Here is a 19,656-nt window from a genome sequence, read left to right on the forward strand (position 1 = left end):
CAGGGCTCAGGGGCCGCCCCCGAAGCTTTCTCTCCCTCCTTGCGGGCAAGCCTCAAGCCCCGCCCACTCCTGCCCCCTAGGTCTGACGGGGACTCCGGCTCGGAGCTGGGCCCCGAGGCCGCCAGGGAGGGGACTGCGGGGGACGCCGGGATTTTTGTTTGGGTAACTGGGTAGATGGGGGCGCCATTATCGCGCTTCTCTTGCAGGGCGCCGTTGAAGGTTATACGAGAGGCTCCATCTGTCCTTGTTGAAAGTGCTCTAACGCAGGGACCAGCCGTCTTGCTGACGCCTGGGCCACCGAGCACAGGGACAGGACGGGGTTGCTGGAGGTGAGGATGCCGCGTGTCAGGAGCGGGGATGAGGGAGGAGAAAGTGTTCACTTTTGGACATGTGACGTGATAGCACTGGGCAGAGGGGAGGAAGCTCAGACCTTGGAGCAGTGGGCCCGGCGAGGTGGCCCTTGGTGGGGCAGGGGACACGTGGGGACGGGCAGGGACAGGTCACGGGGCCCACGCAATGACCAGGGAGGTGGAGGAGCAGTAGGACAGTGTCACACAGGCAGCAGGAGGCTGTCACGGTAGGGAGTGGCTCACAGGCCAAGTGCTGCTGAGGCCTCAGCGGTGTACACAGCACGGTGGGTGGGGGGGAACAGAGCCTTCAGTGATGCAGGGGACACCTGGGGGAGGAAGTGAGGGCAGCAGGGCCCCCACGTAGTTGGTGTTAACAAGAATAAACAATTAGGGGCCAAGAAATCCCAGGCGGTAGCTGGAGGAGAAACAGACCTGGGGGTGCTGTTTAAAGATGGGACATGTGAGTCCATTCCATAATCGTTAATGGGAAGGTGCCATCGCAGAGGGGAAGGAGGGCACAAACGGAGTTGTCAGGGAGGTTGGGACCCAGGCAGCTCTGGCCCAGCACTCCGGGTGGGCCCCTCCATCAGCGGTGGGGGAGGGTGACGGTGGCCCTGCCTCCCTGGAGATTCTCTGTGGAGGAGGTGGGTAAATGCTCAGTCAGCAGGTGGGAGATGCAGGAGCCCACCCACCACAGGCGGGCGGTGCCAGGTCCCTCCTGGAGTTGTTTCCTCCTTCAGGTGCAAGCTGGGAGAAAGGAGAGAACTGACTCCATGCAGAGTTGGGATTAAGGGCCCCTGGACAAGGGGCCGAGGCAGTGAAGGACGTCCATCACTCATCTGCCACTATCCTCACATTTAATCCTCACAACACCCCTGTGAGGTAGGTATCATCGCCCCCTCTTACAGATGAGGAAACTGAGGCTCACACATGCCCGGGGCACACAGTCGACAGGACAGGTCTACAGTTCCAACGCTTGGGTTCTCACCCCGACCACGCCCCACCCAGGGTGGCCAGAATTCCCTTATAGTAGCAAAAAGACAGCTGCCACAGACACGAACACACACAGCACCAGCACACAGAAAAGTAGCAGCTCAGTGAGCATCTCCCAGCCCTGGGTTTCTGGTTCAAGAGCATTTGGGGGTCAGGCGCTGTGGCTCATGCCTGTAATCCCAGCACTTTGGGAGGCCGAAGTGGGCAGATCACCTGAGGTCAGGAGTTCGAGACCAGCCTGGCCAATATGGTGAAATCCCATCCCTACCAAAAATACAAAAATTAGCCGGGCGTGGTTGGGTGCTTGTAACCCCAGCTACCCGGGAGGCTGAGGCAGGAGAATCCGGGAGGCAGAGGTTGCAGTGAGTTGAGAGTTGAGATCATGCCACTGCCCTCCAGCCAGGGTGACAAGAGCAAAACTCCGTCTCCAAAAAAGAAAAAGCATCTGGGGGACACTTCTGGCCAAGTGGTTCTTTCTTATATTTGCAGAGGAAACAGAAGTGGATGGCAGCAGGGTGTGTTGTGGTCAGCCCATCCCCAGGGAGAGGCCACGGTCACATGGCCCCAGGCAGGCTCCCCAGGCGCAGGCTGCTGGCTCCCAGGCACCGTTTCCATGTAGGAGCAGAGTCTCCGTGGCCAGCAGGAAAGCCCAGGGGTCTGCCTCCCTCCCACAGGCCCCCACAGCAGAGCTGCAGTTGGGATCAGCCAGCACATGGCCCCCGACTGCTCTGCTCTTCTGCCTTTTGGTCACCTCAGATGTTACAGAGGACTTCAAGTTTTTTCTGGCTAGCCTATCTGGGAAAATTTTTTTTGCATAAAGTGTGTCAGGATGGCATTGAGGGGCTGGAGTAAGATTTTTGTTTTGCAGTTGAACCTAAATAATGGTGGGAATCTCTTGTTTTTTTAATACCTTCTGTTTTAAGTTTTTCTTTTGTTTTCCTCTTGGAAGAAGGAGATTTAGAAATAAAGACAGGAAAAGAATGGCCCAGAAATTCAGCACAAAGAGAGGTGTTCACATTGACACCATCTGTGGGTCACAGACGAACGCCCCTGGGACAGAGCTCTAAAATGAGTAATGTGTCGTAGGGAGTCGGCCTGTGGCCAAGGCAGTCCACGCAGTGTGCACGGACGCAGGCCCCCTTACCATGGAAGCCCCACCCAGAAAGAAGCGGGTGCCCCATGTAGGCCGAGGTGGATGAGGGGACAGTGGTGTGCTCAGAGCTGTCAGCTCCCCAGTGGAGCCCCAAACCAGCAGATGTGGGCAGGGGCTTGAGTGGTGTCTGACTACCCAGGTCACACATGCCTTGAGCATGAAAGCTGTCAGCTCCCGGCACGGGGCTCTGGTGGGGCTGGGAAGACCAGGACACGTATGGGATGAAGCTTCCAGAGACAGTGAGACACGGAAGGGACAGAGAGGTGCCCTCCACGCAGTGCAGCCAACTGCTTCGAGGCTAAACTTTCCAAAGAGAGGGATCTGAGCTCTTCACCCTCATTTCAACATTCTGATGGCTTGCACAGGACTCCCGCGGAGAGAGAAACTTGGTGGCCGCAAGTCACCCTCTCTGCTTTCTGTGCAAAGGCCTCCAGGGTCTACACGGCATTCCTGTGCTGTGCGCTGTGCTCCCACCCTTCGCCTCCAGCCCTCAGTACACATCCACTGCGGCAAATGCGCTGACCCACTTACAGCTTCACAAGGCCCAGGTTCATGTCCTCCTCCTCACTGTGTACACATAGGTTTATCCGCTTCACCTGTTGCCGGGGAACACTGCTCTCCGGGGAACTTGGGGGACGACACTGTAAACATGACTTCCTGGCCTGATGGTGGCAGGGCTGAATGTGCGAGTCACTGTCCAGGGACAGCACTGAGGTAGGTCGGGGCAGGGCCCCCAAGCCACCGTCCACAGAGCTTGTGGGACTCGTGGTGCTGACGGAGGAGTACCCTGAGGTCGTGACATCCTTCCCTGGCTCCTGGCTGGTGCGGAGCAGGGGTTTGGGTCCAGGGGTTGCAGGGATCTGGGTGTTCAGCGCCGGTGCCTGTGGGTCCTGGGGTCCCTCGTCCTCTGGGCAAGCCTCCTCATCACTGGATTCCTGGCAGCAATGCTGTTCTGGGTTCAGGTAGACCACGGTGACATCGAGGATGCCGCTGGGAGCTGTCACTGCAGGAAGATTGGTGGGGAGGGAGGTCATGTCACACTCAAGCATCAGGGGAGACCCCCTGCCAGGTCAAGACCCTGAAGTCCAGGTCAAGAATCTTCTACCTTGCTACGGTCCCCTGTGTTACCCTCCTGTGGTGAGAAGTGTGGGTGACATGCCTCTTCCAAGTTGGACAGCTGCCCGCCATGACTCCAACTGTGGAGATGACAAATTGGCCATCTAGCTCAAGCCAAGTGGACGCAGAAGCAAGCAACCGGGAAATTGACAGGACTCACACGAACTGAGCTTCTGGCAAGGACCCCTGCAGTCTGCCTGGGGTTTGCACAGGGCAGTAGGCCCAGCAGGGCAGTGAGGAGTGTCATGTATACCATGTGAGCACATCTCAAACAACATTCTAGAAAAAACGCCCCGGCTCACTGCAGCTCCCACCTCCTGTGCTCAAGAGATCCTCTCGCTTCAGCCTCCTGAGTAGCTGGGACCACAGGCGCATACCACGAAGCCCAGCTAATTTTTAAATTTTTTGTCTTGCTGTGTCACCCAGGCTGGTCTGGAACTTCTAGCCTGAAGTGATCCTCCTGCCTCAGCCTCTCAAATTGCTGGGATTACAGGCATGAGATTACAGGCCTAGAAGGATCTCCATGAACTCCAGACAGGGTCTCTGCCTTCCTCATCCTAGTGAGGTCCTCCCAACACAGAACAAGCAGGAGCCGGATAGATGTGGCCTAAGTCCTCTCATCCCTGTGTGGTGGGAGAAGCTGTGGTCTTTTGGGGGCTCTCCCCTCCTCTCTCCCCATGTCTGGACACACTCCCCAGTGGGGCAGGAGCTGGCCCCGCCCTCCACTCTGTGCACACCTTCCTCCCTCCCACAGCGCTTGCACAGGGCCAGGTACCCAGAGGCCCTCGGTGAGAGCCACCCTGTGTGATGTCCCTTCTGGTATGCCCTGGCCCCACACTCACCATCGCCCTCCTTCTCGCCCTCGCTCTCCTGGTCACCTTCGTAGCCAGAGCAGCAGTCCAGGCTCCAGTCGAGGAAGCTGCCCAGCAGCGTCTCCTCCTGACTGGACAGCTCCGCAGTGGGGGTGGTAACGAAGCTGCCTCTGTCCTCCTGGAGGCTGTTCTCCCGCTTCCTGCAAGGTAGAGCCCAGGAGACCCAGTCATGGACGGCAGCACTGGGAGGCCAGGCCCTCCACACCTGCCTCTAACACCCGCATGGCCTGGCCTGTCACCACATGCTCACAAAGGGTCTGCTGCGTAAAAAATGCTGGTGAAGCTAGAACAGGTATAAGCCCTTGAAACAGAGCCAACCTGGAGGACAGCTCAGGCAAACTCAGGCCCCAGGTCTGGGTGTGAAGCCCAGCCCACCTGGCTCAGGTGTGGGGCATGGGCCAACCATCTGGTCCCCTGGAAACCCCTAGGACAATGCCACCTTCCAGTATGTGTTTTTTTTTTTTTTTTTTTTTTTTGAGGTGGTCTTGCTGTGTCGCCCAGGCTAGAGTGCAGTGGTGTGATCTTGGCTCACTACAACCTCCACCTCCCAGGTTCAAGTGAGTCTCCTGTCTCCGGCTCCTGAGTAGCTGGGACTACAGGTGCCTGCCATCACACCCAGCTAATTTTTGTATTTTTAGTAGAGACAGGGTTTCACCATGATGGCCAGGTTGGTCTCGAACTCCTAACCTCAGGTGATCCACCCGCCTCGGCCTCCCAAAGTACAGGCATGAGCCACCGTGCCCGGCCATCTGGTGTTGATTAATAAGGTGCAGCCAGTGCTTAGCCCGGTGCCAGGCAGATTGCATGGAATGGCCTGGCCTTGAGCGGTGCCGGCACCCACACCCAACTGGGGTCAAGTCTTGCTCAGGATGGGGCTGGAGGCCAGAGTGTGGGCCTGAGCCTGGAAAAAGCCGCCACACCAGCCAAGCCTTTCTACTTCCTGACCCCAGGGCCTGGTGGAGATGGCGGGGTGGACAGAGCTACCCCAGTGTCACCCGTGGGGGTCTGTCTCAGAAGACTGATGGGGCTGTGGGGGGCCTCTGAGAAGCGGGTTTAACACAGTGAGGCTGGGCCAGGGCCAGGGCCAGGGCCCCTCCTGGAGTAGCCATGCGTGTCTGCATGGACTTTCCTCGTTGATGACCCTGGCCCCGGGGAGTTGGTGTGTGTATGGAGTGACACAGGAGTGTCAGGTCTCCTGCCTTCTGCACAACGGAAAGTGCTGTCACGCTTCTTGGGGAGGAAGCAGCAGCAGGGGCTTTGGCTGCTTCCCCAGGGCTCCCCAGGAGTTTAGGTCTCCTGCCAGGAGCCCACTCCCGACACAACGCTCCTGGAGGCAGCCCCGCCTGGTCCTCTATTGACAGGAAAGAGCCAGCCACCCAGTGCCTGCCCTTGGGAAGGTTACGGGGGCACATGGTGCTGAGAAGTCACAGCACAGGGCCAGCAGCACAGGGAGGGCCCTGTTCATGGGGGCCTTGCAGGATCAGTAAGAGTTCTCCAGGTCGGTGAGGTAGAAAGAGGAAGTTAACTCCAGGAGGAACAGCCAAGGTGCTGAGATAGGAGAGGCGGGTAAACAGGTCCACACCGGTGGTGAGGGAAGTGCTGGGGATGTGACTCAGGTCACAACTCGAGTGCCGGGAGTGACAGCAGCATCATGGAGCAGAGAAGTCCAGGACGTGCATGTCAGGCACAGGCAGGGCTAGAGCCAGGCTGGGCTCCCGTGTGCTCGAAACCATCTACCTCCACAGGGAGCCCAGTCAGAGCGAGAGGCAACAGCCTCTGAGGAAGGAGACCTGGGCTGGAGACAGTGGAGGTTACGCAGGGGCCCGAGGCATGACTGCAGGGCTCCATCCCAGGGTCACTGTCCTGGGATCTGCCGCTCCCCTGACAAGCCTTGGGGGCCTCTCTGTGTGAGGAAGTGCTGAGGGAACTGGGCCGGCACGAGGACGCCAGCATTGTATGGTGCAGCCAGGATGCAGGGTCACTAACCGTTTGGTTCTCCGCCCCGAAGGAGAGCTGAGGAAGGCGTGGATCTCCCCTGTGCTGAGGTAAGTCGGGGGTTCGGGGCTGTCTTGTGTCACTCCTAATGCTGCACACAACTGGCTGTAGCTCAGCACCTGCGGGGAAGCCAGAGTTAGGGGGTGCAGAGGCCCCGAGGGTGAGGCCCGCCCACACCCCAGCACCCCATGAGGCGCCCAGGTGGCAGGAGGGAGGCACCTCTTCCTGGCTGATTTCCCCGTGGCGCTTGTCCTCAAATCGCTGCTTCACGGCGGCCAGCGAGACTTGCCTGTAGTCCTTGGGGGCGTCATCGTGGAAGCTGGAACAGAGTCACGCGGAGTGGACATGTGAGGCACCCCCACCCCATTTTTAGCCTCAGTTCCCTGAAGTGAGCAATGAGAATGCAAAATGGTGCAGTCACTCTGGAATCTGACCTGGTAGTTCCCCGAATGGTTAAACTCAGTCACCACAGGACCCAGCAATTCCTCTCTAGGTAAAGACCCAGGAAAAAGGAAAAACCATGTCCACACAGAAACCAGCACTAGAAAGTTCATGGCAGGACTGTTCACAATAGGCAAAATGTCCACCAGCTGCAGGATGGATAAACACATGTGGTCCATGCAGGGGAATATTATTCAGCCATGAAAAGGAACAAAGCAGGGACACACGCCACAACATGGACAAATCCAGCAAACGTTACACCGAGGGAAATCACCTAGACACAAAAGGCCACTTGTCCTATGACTCCATTTATATGGAATGTCCCGAATGGGAAAAATCCGTGGACAGAAAGTACACTACTGGGGGTCATCTAGGGCTGAGGAAGTTGAGGGGAACGGGAGGGTGACAGCTGAGGGGTGTGTTGTCCCTTTGGGGAAAGTGAAAATGTCGTCAATTTGATTGTTGTGATGACAAGCACAACTGTGTGAATAAACTAAAAGCCCATTAAATCATACAATAAAAGGAAGTTTAGTTTGTAAATAATGTTTTCTAATTTATCTGGTTTGGAAAAAAAATTAACTTCTTCAGGAGGAAGAGAATAAACACAGCCCAGAAACAGCTTTTGGTGGCCAGTGTTGGGACGATCTGTGCTCCCCATAAGCAAAGGTGGGCGGGGCAAGACCCATGCGAACCCCTCTACTGTCACCCTCGTTCCTTGCCCAGAAGGCACAGGGTCTGGGCACTGCAGGAGAAAGCAGCATGAGCAGCAGCACATGCCAAAGCCTGGGAGATGCCACCAGGTCCCCTGTGGCTGGAGCACAGCATGGGGGGAGAAACAGCAGATGGGCCAGAGAAGGGGCTGCTCAAGGGCATCGAGACCCCCAGGGAGTTCTGATCTCATCCTGGAAGCCAGACAGCGAGGGCCTGGGTGGTGTACACGGGACACATGTGGGGCGGCTGCCACGGATAGCTCCAGTCCCCAAGCTGTGAGCGCACGAGGAAAGTGCACTGACGAGGATGCAGGGATGGAGAAGCAGCAGTGGCTGGTGAAAGCCTCAGCTGGGTGCACAGGGCTTTATGCACCACAACCCACCAGGGCCGGAGCAGGCCGTCAGCTGAGTCACGATGGCAGGGGGGTGGCAGGTCAAGGTTGAGATGTGGTCTGAATTCTGGAAGTGGTGAAGTCTCCCAGGAAGGAGTCTGAGGAGTGGCAGAAAGCCAGAATTCCCTGGCCCCTTGGGGTGGGTGAGAAGGGAGACCAACACCTAGGCTGCATGGCCTAGGGCAGGAAGCCAAGGCCCCCGAGGGAGGGAGGGTCAGCATAATGCTGGCTGGAGAAAAGCCCACCCGGGCCTGGTGTGGTGGTGCCTGTGGTTTCTGCTACTCCGGAGGCTGACACAAGACAATCCCTTGAGCTCAGGAGGTCAGGGCTGCAGTGAGCTAGGATGGCGCCACTGCACTCCAGCCTGGGCCCCCAACTCAAAAAAGGAAAAAAAAAGCCCACACCGCTGAATGTGCTGGATTTGACTGAGGAAAGGGAAGTCATGGCAGAAGCGGGGAAGGGGGAGACCAGGGAGTGGGGGTGCCGAGAGGTGGGAGGAGCAAGTCTGTGAGCATAGCTCAGGGGGGGAGAGGGAGATGGCTGGCCGGGTGCAAACTCAGCCCCATGCTTGTCCCCATCGCCCCTCACTGCCATGACTCCACTCACAGCCCCCAGCCCCGCCGGTCTGCACTGGGCCCTGGCATGGTTGCCTCCTTTACCTTGGACTCAGATGCCCAGGTGACCCCAGCTGCGGTCCCTGAAGGGAGCCGCACCCGCCCGCGCCACCTGCCCCACACCTGCCTGCTGTTTCTCCCATCACGATCTGACCTCTGAACTCTGTCCTGGCCTCTCCCCCAGCGCCCGGCCCATGGTAGGGACTTCATGGACTGCATGGAACAAACCAACGTGGGCTGAAGGGAAGCTGCCAGGGCGGGTGAAGGGGCTCAGACGCAGCAACAGCTGGGCCAGGCTCACCAGACAGCAGGGCGGAGGGGCCGGGGCAGGTGGAGGGAAGCCCAGTGGGGCTGGGGCAGACGGGGCCACAGCCGGGCACGAAGGTGTGAGGGACCCGCCCGCAGGCTCCACCTTCTCAATGAGACAGAGGATAGATCTATCCCAACGGCTGCATCGGGGCAGAAGCTGTTCTCTCAAGGAAAGGGGAGTATTTTCCCAACTGTGGGTCACGTGGTCTCCGCCGCACTATGAGCTCAGCCACAGCCAGAGCAAAAGCAGCTGCAGATGATGTGGAAACCAGTGAGGGTGGCTGCTGCCAAGAAAACCCCATTCACGAAAGCAGCCAGATGCCGCCTGAGGGCCATGGTGTGCCAGCACCTGAACTAGATAACTTGACACACGCGCAAGTTACCATGGGTCAGGGAGATGCCCTCATTTTTTCTAGTATGTTCTGCTGCCTATGCAATGAGCTTGGGTTGGGAGCAGCTGCTCTCATTGTGAAAAAGGTGTGAGATAAGAAAGTCCTGGAACTTTTTTTTTTTTTTGAGATGGAGTTTCACTCATTGCCTGGGCTGGAGTGCAACGGCGAAATCTTGGCTCACCGCAACCTCTGCCTCGCGGGTTCAAATGATTCTCCTGTCTCAGCCTCCTGAGCAGCTGGGATTGCAGGCACACGCCAGCACACCCAGCTAATTTTTGTTTTGTTTTTTTTTTTCAGTAGAGACAGGGTTTTGCCACGTTGACCAGGCTGGTCTCGAACTCCTGACCTCGGTGATCCACCCACTTTGGCCTCCCAAAGTGCTGGGATTACAGGTGTAAGCCACCACGCCTGGACAGTTTTTGTTTTTGGAGACAGAGTCTTGCTCTGTCACCCAGGCTGGAGTCCAGTGACGTGATAACTCACTGCAACCTCTGCCTCCTGGGTTCAAGCGATTCCCCTGCCTCAAGTAGCTGGAATTACAGGCGTGCACTACCACGCCTGGCTAATTTTTGTATTTTTAGTAGAGTTGGGGTTTCACCATGTTGGCCAGGCTGGTCTCGAACTCCTGACCTCAAATGCTCTGCCCGCGTCGGCCTCCCAAAATGCTGGGGTTACAGGCATGAGCCTCCGCGCCCGGCCAAAACTCACCACTTCTTATGAAGGCTCAAGACGCAGGGAATGAGGTCTTCATAGGAGAATCCAGTGAGGTCCCACAGCTGAGTGGTCCAGGGCTGTGCTGGGGAGGAAAGCAGGCCAGGGATGGACGCGATGGAGGGGACGGAGGGGCCATGGTGACAGCCGCCTGACCACTCCCGCTCTATAGCTCTGTGGGCTCTGCTGTGGAGTTTCTTGGAGCTCAGGCTTACAATGCTTTTCAAATAGTTTTGAAAAAAACCCATACGTAGGGCGTGCAGGCTCACGGTCAGAAATCTGGGACATACTGAAGCTCGGAGCCGTGCTGTATCTCACCCCCCAAGAAGTAACCAGGACAAATGGATGCTGGACTCTTCCTCCCCACAGCCTCCTCCTATGTAAGCACCTTCCCTGACACAGGCATCCCTGGGAAGGGCAACTCCTTACTCTGCCCGTGCGTCAGTCTGGCCAGGAGCAGGGCTGCAGCAGCCAGGCGGGCTGGGGCGTAGGCGGACAGGCTGGTGTGCAGCAGGGAGAGCTCGCAGAGGAAGCTGCACAGGTGCTGGGTTCTCAGCTCCACGGGGACTAGTGTCAGCAGGACCTCCTTGTAATCCACCACAGTGGGGACCTAGACAGCGGGGACGGGGTGTGGGCTCTCAGTGCTCGGGGGCTCCTTGGTGCAGCGCCGCATGCAGGCCCAGTGCAGGGTCTGGCCCGGATGATGTTCATGCCGATGCTGCACGCACAGTGCACCAGCGCAGGTGGTGACGTGGTGCAACCGTGGCCTCCTGCTCCACGGCTTTGGGCACAGCAGAGACAGCTGCCCTCTGAGTCCACGAGGCCCTCCCACAGCAGGAAAGCTGAATGCCCACCCTCACCCTCCAGCACAGCGACAACTAGGATTAATAAGGAAAATGGAACCGCTGCTTACTCGAATCTTCCCTTCCAAGGCGGAGATGATCTCGCCCATCATTCTCACCAGGTCCTCGTACTTGTACGTGTTGTCCGTGAGCCATACGGCCTCCCGGATGGTCAGGATCTCTTTACTGATGAACCTGCAACGCCGAGAAGGGGTCTCAGGGCACAGCCCACTTCCTGGGGCAGGGGTGGGGCAGAGGGACCCAAGGCTTTAGGAGGCCTCAAGGTAGGGAGGGAGCCATGGCTTTGGGCTTTGGTGACAAACAGAGGCTTCATAATGGAGCCAGCTGCCTGTGGTTGACAAGGGGCATTTAAAAAACGGGAGGCCCAGGCAGGAGGACAGCTCAGCCAGGAGTTCAAGACCACCCTGGGCAACAAAGCAAGACCCTATCTCTTCAAAAAGTTAAAAAATAAAAAATTAGCAGAGCATGGTGGCATGTGCCTGTAGTCTCAGTTACTTGGGAGGCTGAGGTGGGAGGATAGCTTAAGCTCAGGAAGTTGAGGCTGCAGTGAGCTTTGATTACACCACTGCATTCCAACCTGGGCGACAGAGCAAGACCCTGTCTCAAAAAGTAATCATCATAATAATAAGGGGGAGGTCAGAAAGTGCTGGAAAGAGGGATGAGAGCCACAAGGCAGACAGAAAGCAGCAGGGCTGTTAGGCAGACTCACAAATGTCTGCAAAAGGCCCAAGTGCCATGAGCATTCAGTTTGCTAGAAGACACCGAGGACAGAGATTTGCCTGTCACGTGACAGCTCTATCAGTGGGCTAGAAATGTTACAGACCCAGAAGGTGGGTGAGCCACCAGATCTAGGAATTGGAGGCAAAGGGCCCAAGGGTTGTTGGAAAGTCTGTGCCCGGCACTGTGTGGCCGCAGGAATCCTGACTGTCCCTAGACAGTGGTCACCCTGTTCTCTGCTGTCAACCAGCGCCAACTATCAGGGAACACGCTGCTCCAGCGGCCCTCGCAAGGCACCTTCCCCTTGGACTGAGGCCAAGCCCCTTGGCTGCTTTGTCCTGGGGACTCTGCAGGTTGCATTTGTCATTCACTTGACCAAGAGGACAAGAGGCACGGGGACTACGCCTGCCAGCGCGGGGGCTGCAGACGCCAAAAAGACGAGATGTCAGTGGCCAACGAGAGCCCAGTGTGGGGTGTGAGGTGGCTGGCGGGGGCAGGGCACCTCTGAGAGCAGAGGTCGGGGGCAGCTCAGCCTTTAAAACCTTTCTTTTCTTTTTTTTTTTTTTTGAGACAGAGTTTCCCTCTGTCACCCAGGCTGGATTAGTGCAGTGGTGCTATCTCGGCTCACTGCAACCTCCACCTCCCAGGTTCAAGTGATTCTCATGCCTCAGCCTCCCGAGTAGATGGGACTACAGGCGCCCACTACCATGTCTGGCTAATTTTTTTTGTATTTTATTTTATTTTTTTGAGACAGAGTCTTGCCCCATTGCCCAGGCTGGAGTGCAATGGTGTAATCTTGGCTCACTGCAACCTCTGCCTCGCGGGTTCAAGCAATTCTCCTGCCTCAGCCTCCCAAGTAGCTGGGATTACAGGTGTGCACCACCACGCCCAGCTAATTTTTTGTATCTTTAGTAGAGACAGGGTTTCACCATGTTGGCCAGGCTGGTCTTGAACTCACGACCTCACGATCCGCCCACATTGGCCTCCCAAAGTGCTGGGATTACAGGCGTAAGCCACTGTGCCTGGTCCCCGGCTTTAAAAAAAAAAAGATAATAAGGCAGAGTTGACTTGAGGGAGCTATGGTGATAGTGATATGGACCACTGCAATCGGCTCTTGTGGTTGGGGAAGACATTGCACTCAGCTCCCTGAAACGTTTTTAGCAGTTATTCTCTCACTGCCAGCCGGTTTGCGGCCCAGGAGCTTGGTCATAGGTTGCAGTGACGGGTGTGCGGTCAGATCCAGGGAGGCGGCTGCCCGACCTCCTCAGTCGTCTCTGGTCGGAAGACCTGGGACGCTGGATTCAGGCCCAAGAGCCCATCTGAAGACGGCTCTGGATGCTTGTGGCAGGGGATGCTCCCTCCTTCCGTGGGAATGACACTGCATCGAGCTGGCACACGCAGGCCCAAAGAGACTACACCTCCCAGTTCCCATCTGGTGAGATGTGACCACAAGACTAAGCTCAGTGCAAAGGTGAATGTGACAGGTACAGGTATTACAGGGACAAGGGCAGCACCCTAGTTGGTGGCAGAGATCAAGATGAGAGATGGGGCTCCTCTGCTTCCTGGTGAAACAAAAAACATCCCAATGACCTGAGCCTGGACCCTCTGCCTCTGGGTTACTTGTGCAAGAGAGAAACAAGTCTCTGTAGCTTACACATAAACTGTGTGCAGCCAAGCCTATCCTCACCCACCAGGCTCTACAGAGGAGTCGGTCTGGAAAGCACTTCCTCGGGAAATGTAGACCATGCTGGGGACAGCTGGTTTAGGAAAATGCAAAACGTATTGTGAGAATCATTTCCACGTTATTTCCAAAGGCGGAACTAGGGGATCCGGCATTAGTTAAAGGAAAGCAGTGGTCTGATTTGAAAAGGACAGGCTGCCGTGTAAGGACGCACCCTGCTGCTGAGAGACACCCACGTGGCTGGAGTGGGCTCTGCAGGGCACCAGTTGGGGACGAAAAACTCTCTAAATCCAAGAGTGTAGGAGAAACTCTGGCAACAGACTTTAGAACCCGACTTCAGAGAAGGGCAGCCAACTGCCACCCTCAGGAGCCAGGGGACAGGGCTGTCCAGCCTGCGCGTGCCAGAGTGAGGCCACACTTTGGGTCCTGAGACCACACGCCAGGATGAATTGCCTGGATGCAGGCACCCCACACAGCGGCCCCCACACGTGGAGGGAGGGCTGTTCTGCCACCCCTGCCTGCAGAGGGCCCTCACCTTGGCACTCCATGTCTGACCAGGTGGGACACTCATGGCTCATGAGTCAAGAACCAGGGGGGCCAGGCACAGTGGCTCACGCCTGTAATCCCAGCACTTTGGGAGGTCAAGGCGGGCGGATCATTTGAAATCAAGAGTTTTGAGACCAGCCTGACCAACATGGTGAAACCCCGTCTCTACTAAAAATACAAAAAAATTAGGCGGGCATGGTGGCGCACGCCTGCAGTCCCGGCTACTCTGGAGGCAGAGGCAGAAGAATCACTTGAAACTGGGAGGCGGAGGTTGCAGTGAGCCGAGATCGCACCACTGCACTCCAGCCTGGGTGACAGAGCAAGACATGGTCTTGAAAAAAAAAAAAAACAAAAAACCAGTGAGGAGCATGTGAAGGGCAGGTGACCCTGAACCCAGGAAGGGCCAGCATGTCCCTGCCAGCTGGGCCAAGGGGGCTTCTCACCGGGTGCAGATGACCATGCAGGCGATGCCCAGCAGCTGGAGCCTGTACCGCGGCACCAGCCTCCTCCGCAGGTACCGGTCCACACACTCCACGGTCAGGTGCAGGCACAGGCTTGTGAAGTCCTTCATGGTGGCAACTTCTACCAGCCAGTCAATCAGAATGTACCTGTGGAAAGAGCGGCACGTGGGAACTGGTGGGGGCGTTCTCCATGTGTCTGTCTGCAATTTCAACCCCACCTGTTGGGCCCGACCAAATAACCTGGCTAGCTCTGGAATCATGGGTTTACCATGGAACCCAGGCTGAAGAGGCCATGTCACAGGAAGCCTGGGAGGCTCCATGGGTCCCAGCCCCAAAGCACGCCCCACATCCTTCCACTGTGTTCCTGGGAGGCGGATGGACTTGCAGATCTCTGCACCCATCCTCCCTTCCCCAGCACCACATGTTCCTGGTGCTCCCAAACACAAGCGCTTTGAGACCTCGACCTGGCGCAAAGTGAGAAGTCAGCCCACAGCCGTTGATCTGCCCGCAGTGGATGAACCCTGACCCTCGGGGCGTGCAGGTAGCGGGAGAAGGTGGACAGTCGCAAGGGAATGTCACAGGATGCCCCAATATGATAAATGCCTTTCTGAATAGAGTGGAGACACTTGTCTTTTTGAAACAGTCTCGCTCTATCATCCAGACTGGAGTGCAGTGGCGTAATCTCAGCTCACTACAAACTCCTCCTCCGGGGTTCAAGTGATTCTTCTGCCTCAGCCTCCCCAGTAGCTGGGATTAGAGGCATACACTGCCATGCCTAGCTAATTTTTGTATTTTTTTTTTTTTTTTTTTTTTTGAGATGGAGTCTCGCTCTGTCGCCCAGGCTGAAGTGCAGTGGCACAATCTCAGCTCACTGCAACCTGCACCTCCCGGGTTCAAGTGATTCTCCTGCCTCAGACTCCTGGATAGCTGGGATTACAGGCACGTGCCACCACGTGCAGCTAATTTTCTGTATTTTTAGTAGAGGTGGAGTTTCACGTATTTGCCAGGATGGTTATCAATCTCCTGACCTCGTGATCCACCCGCCTTGGCCTCCCAAAGTGCTGGGATTACAGACGTGAGCCACTGCGCCTGGCCTAATTTTTGTATTTTTGGTAGAGACAGGGTTTCACCATGATGGCCAGGCTGGTCTCGAACTCCTGACCTCAGGTGATCTGCTCACCTCGACTATCCAAAGTGCAGGGATGACAGGTGTAAGCCACTGCGCCCGGCTGTAGACACGTGTCTTAAAGCAGAGGGGTCAGAGTGAACGGAAAGCGACAGGAATGGCAGGATGTGTGATTCTGCTGGGCAAGCAATGCAGGTGCCAGGTGTCAGCCCAGACACAATCATCTTCAGAGGTGGAGGGGAGTAGAGGAAGACGGGCTGAGGCGTGAAAAGAACGGCAGAGGAGGAGCAGATCAGCCTCTATTTCCTCCCAGAACAGAGACCATCCAAGAGCCAGGTGTTTAAGGTTTAAACTGGCCTCTACTGTGAACAGACTACAAAGCCTACTCAAAGCAGATGGATTTAACACGCTTAATGATCTGACTTCTAAAAACAACCACTGGGCCAGGCATGGTGGCTCATGCCTATAATCCCAGCACTTTGGGAGGCCAAGGAGGGCAGATCATCTGAGGTCAGGAGTTCAAGACCAGCCTGGCCAAAATGGTGAAACCCTGTCTCTACCAAAAAAAACAAAAATTAACTAGGCATGGTGGTGCATACCTGTAGTCCCAGCCACCTGGGACGCTGAGGTGGGAGAATCGCTTGAACTCAGGAGGCAAAGGCTGCAGTGAGCTGAGATCACACCACTACACTCCAGTCTGGGCAACAGGGTGAGACTCCGTCTCAAAAAAAAAAAAAAATTAAATTAAAAAAATAAAAATACAAACAGGGCTGGGCACAGTGGCTCACACGGTCAGGAGTTCAAGACCAGCCTGACCAAGATGGTGCAACCCCATCTCTACTAAAAATACAAAAATCAGCCAGGCGCAGTGGCAGGCACCTGTAATCCCAGCTACTTGGGAGGCTGAGGCAAGAGAATCGCTTGAACCCATGGGGGCAGAGGTTGCAGTGAGCCGAGATCATGCCACTGGACTCCAGCCTGGGCGACAGAGTGAGAGACTCTGTCTCAAAAATAAAATAAAATAAATTAAAAAAATAAAAATAGGCCAGGCGTGGTGGCTCACGCCTGTAATCCCAGCACTTTGGAAGGCCGAGGCGGGAGGATCACGAGGTCAGGAGATCGAGACCATCACGGATAACATGGTGAAACCCCGTCTCTACTAAAAATACAAAAAAATAGCCAGGCATGGTGGCAGGCGCCTGTAGTCCCAGCTACCCGGGAGGCTGAGGCAGGAGAATGGCGTGAACCCGGGAGGCGGAGTTTGCAGTGAGCCGAGATCGCGCCACTGCACTCCAGCCTGGGCGACAGAGCGAGACTCCGTCTCAAAAAATAAAAATAAAAAATAAATAAAAAATAAAAACAGATCGCTGAATTGCATACTTTAAAATGGGGAATGCTCCTTCGCTTTATATCAGATGCTGCATCTCTCTGGTAAATAAATTAAAAAAAAAATGCCCATACGCATAAAATGAGTATCAACAAACCAAAAAAAGAGAGCAGACCAAGAAGGTCAGAAGGTGTTATCAGCACATTTCTTCCAACAGAAAGAGGGAGGGGGACTGCAACACCACACAGGCAGCACAGGACTCAACAGCACTACATACAGCTTGGTGCCATTTTTTAAAAAGATCTTCATTTTTTTTTTTTTTTGAGGAGAGGGTCTTGCTCTGTGTCCCAGGCTGGAGTGCAGTGGCACCATCATAGTTCACTGCGGCGTTGAACTCCTAGCCTCAAGTGATCCTGCCACCTTGGCCTTCTGAAGTGCTAGGATTACAGGTATGAGGCACAGCGCCTGGCCAGTGTCATTTAATATAGGGGAAAGGGGTGCTACATCCCTAGGCCTGTGTGTCAGTGTGCATGGTGAATGTGTGTGTGTTTGTCAGAAAGGGGCATCAGGCCTCTCTGGAGAAGGGATGATAATTCTTTTTTTTTTCATAGAGGTGGGGTTGGTCTCAGACTGTTGGGCTTAAGTGATCCTCCCTCCTCAGTGTCCCAAAGTGCTAGGATTGGCCGGGCATGGTGGCTCACGCCTATGATCCCAGCACTCTGGGAGGCTGAGATGCGCAGATCACTTGAGGTCAGGAGTTCGAGACCAGCCTGGTCAACATGGTGAAACCCTGTCTCTACTAAAAATACAAAAATTAGTCAGACATTATGACACGTCTGTAATCCCAGCTAATCAAAAGGCTGAGGCAGGAGAATCATTTGAACCTGGCAAGTGCAGGTTGCAGTGAGCCAAAATCGCACCCTCTCTGTGATTTAGCAGTCAGCATGGCAGCTGCCCCGGATGGCAGGGCTCCCAAGGGCCACTGAGTTTCACATGACATGCTGATGCTTACAAAGACTGGCCATAAAGAAGAGGCTGTGTCTCAGCTTTGGGAATTGGGAATATGAATCTCACCATCTCCGAAAGATGTTAAAGATGTTCAGCGGAGGCTGGGAGCGGTGGCTCACACCTGTAATCTCAGCACTTTGGGAGGCCAAGGTGGGCAGACTGCTTGAGGCCAGGAGTTTGAGACCAGCCTGGCCAACATGGCAAAACCCCATCTCTACAAAATACACAAAAGTTAGCCAGGTGTGGTGCCTGTAGTCCTACTTGGGGGACTGGGGGCTGAAGCAGGAGACAGGCATGAGCCCAGGAGGCGGAGGTTACAGCGAGCCGAGATCACACCACTGCACTCCACCCTGGGTGACAGCCAGCCTATCTCAAAAAAAATAAATAAATAAATAAATAAAAGATGTTCAACGTGTTCTATGGCTTAAAAAAGATCACTGCACCATGGGCGGCTGGGGCAGGAGGGTCGCTTGAGCCCAGGAGTTCAAGACTAGCCTGAGCAACATAGTGATACCCTGTCTCTACTAAAAATACAAAAAATTAGCCAGGCATGGTGGTGGCTGCCTGTAGTCCCACCTACTCGGGAGGCTGAGGCAGGAGAATCGCTTGAACCCAGCAGGCAGAGCTTGCAGTGAGTTGAGATCGTGCCACTGCACTCCAGCCTGGGCGACAGAGTAAGACTCCATTTCAAAAAATAAATAAATAAATAAATAAAAGGGTGATAAGGGAACTCTATGCCGCCCTGTCACAGGTAACTGGGGTTAAGTGGAAAGGGCTCCCTTCCCCTGGAGGCTGGCTGTTGCGCCACTCTGATTAGAAGCCCCAGCCTGAATGCCTCACCTCATTGTGTCATTGAGTCCCTTCTGCACGGAGAAGACTTGCTGTTTACTGACAGCCTGCGAAGCCTGAAATAGCTGGCAGACGATCTCACTGGACGCTCTCACCTCCAGTCCAAGCTGGTTTGCATTTGCACAGGCTTTGGCTAAAGACAGCTGAGGAAGAAAAGACAAACACGAGAGTAAGGCAGCAGCTGTGTTGCAGTTTTCCATTTCTGAAGCAAAGGGCCATTCAGGCAGCAAATGCACGTGGACACACTGCCCTACTTAAACCTTCGCAAGCTTCAGGAGCGAGGATGGTTCAGGTTTTAATTATTATTCTTTTTTGAATAAGTAATAGATGACATGAGAAAAGATATATAATGAAATGTCAGTGGCCTTTCCACCATGGCTCAGGTCTCAGTTCCTTACATGGCTAATTCCTGGGGTAGCTGTGTTAAGTCTCTGGCCACATGCCCCAGTGCTCTCCAAAAGGCTTCTGCCAACGTTTACACCCAGCAATAGGAGCACCTGCTTTATCACAGCTTCATATCAGCAAACACTGTGATTATTAAAAACTGCTATTTTCAGAAGTTACCAGCTAGCCACTCAAAAACAGAGAAATATACATATAATTTTATATATATTATATATAATATAATTATAATTAATATATATAATTATATATAATATATAAATTATATATATAATTTGCTAATATGATGAGCCCAAAATATCTCATTTAAAAGTGCACTTTTATGACTAGTAGTAAGGATGAACATTCCAATTTCTAACCACTTGAGTTTATTTCCTATTTTTATTTATTATTAATTTTTTTTTTTTGGCCAGGTGCGGTGGCTCACTCCTGTAATCCCAACACTTTGGGAGGCCGAGGAGGGCAGATTACTTGAGGTCAGGAGTTGTAGACCAGTCTGGCCAACATGGTGAAACCCCGCCTCTACTAAAAATACAAAAACTAGCTGGGCGTGGTGGCAGGCGCCTACAGTCCCAGCTACTCAGAAGGTGTGAACCCAGGTGTCAGAGGTTGCAGTGAGCTGAGATCA

At 54.8% G+C, this 19,656-nt stretch overlaps 1 protein-coding gene and 1 long non-coding RNA gene across 3 annotated transcripts in view; one reads left to right on the forward strand and one right to left on the reverse strand.

Annotated features, from left to right (window-relative positions):
• Positions 1-81: 81 nt before the first annotated feature.
• Positions 82-3,187, forward strand: LOC129462659 (uncharacterized). The gene is made up of 3 exons (XR_008650914.2): positions 82-329; positions 1,091-1,232; positions 3,078-3,187. It is a non-coding gene; the product is annotated as an uncharacterized lncRNA (long non-coding RNA).
• Positions 1,191-19,656, reverse strand: part of CCNF (cyclin F) — a 31,666-nt gene continuing 13,200 nt past the window's right edge. The window contains exons 9-18 of one of the 2 annotated variants that reach the window (XM_063618339.1): positions 18,618-18,769; positions 14,299-14,463; positions 10,962-11,085; positions 10,478-10,658; positions 10,046-10,133; positions 6,699-6,798; positions 6,471-6,598; positions 4,455-4,624; positions 3,602-3,692; positions 1,191-3,499 (exon numbers count right to left, since the gene is read on the reverse strand). In XM_063618339.1, coding sequence (XP_063474409.1) covers positions 3,421-3,499; positions 3,602-3,692; positions 4,455-4,624; positions 6,471-6,598; positions 6,699-6,798; positions 10,046-10,133; positions 10,478-10,658; positions 10,962-11,085; positions 14,299-14,463; positions 18,618-18,769 — 1,278 coding nt within the window. In that variant the 3' untranslated portion in view covers positions 1,191-3,420. The remainder of the gene's footprint in view (positions 3,500-3,601; positions 3,693-4,454; positions 4,625-6,470; positions 6,599-6,698; positions 6,799-10,045; positions 10,134-10,477; positions 10,659-10,961; positions 11,086-14,298; positions 14,464-18,617; positions 18,770-19,656) is intronic. The other variant, XM_055242786.2, reaches the window with a different exon arrangement.

This window comes from Symphalangus syndactylus, chromosome 14 (assembly GCF_028878055.3).
Source record: "Symphalangus syndactylus isolate Jambi chromosome 14, NHGRI_mSymSyn1-v2.1_pri, whole genome shotgun sequence".
Lineage (NCBI taxonomy): Eukaryota > Metazoa > Chordata > Mammalia > Primates > Hylobatidae > Symphalangus > Symphalangus syndactylus.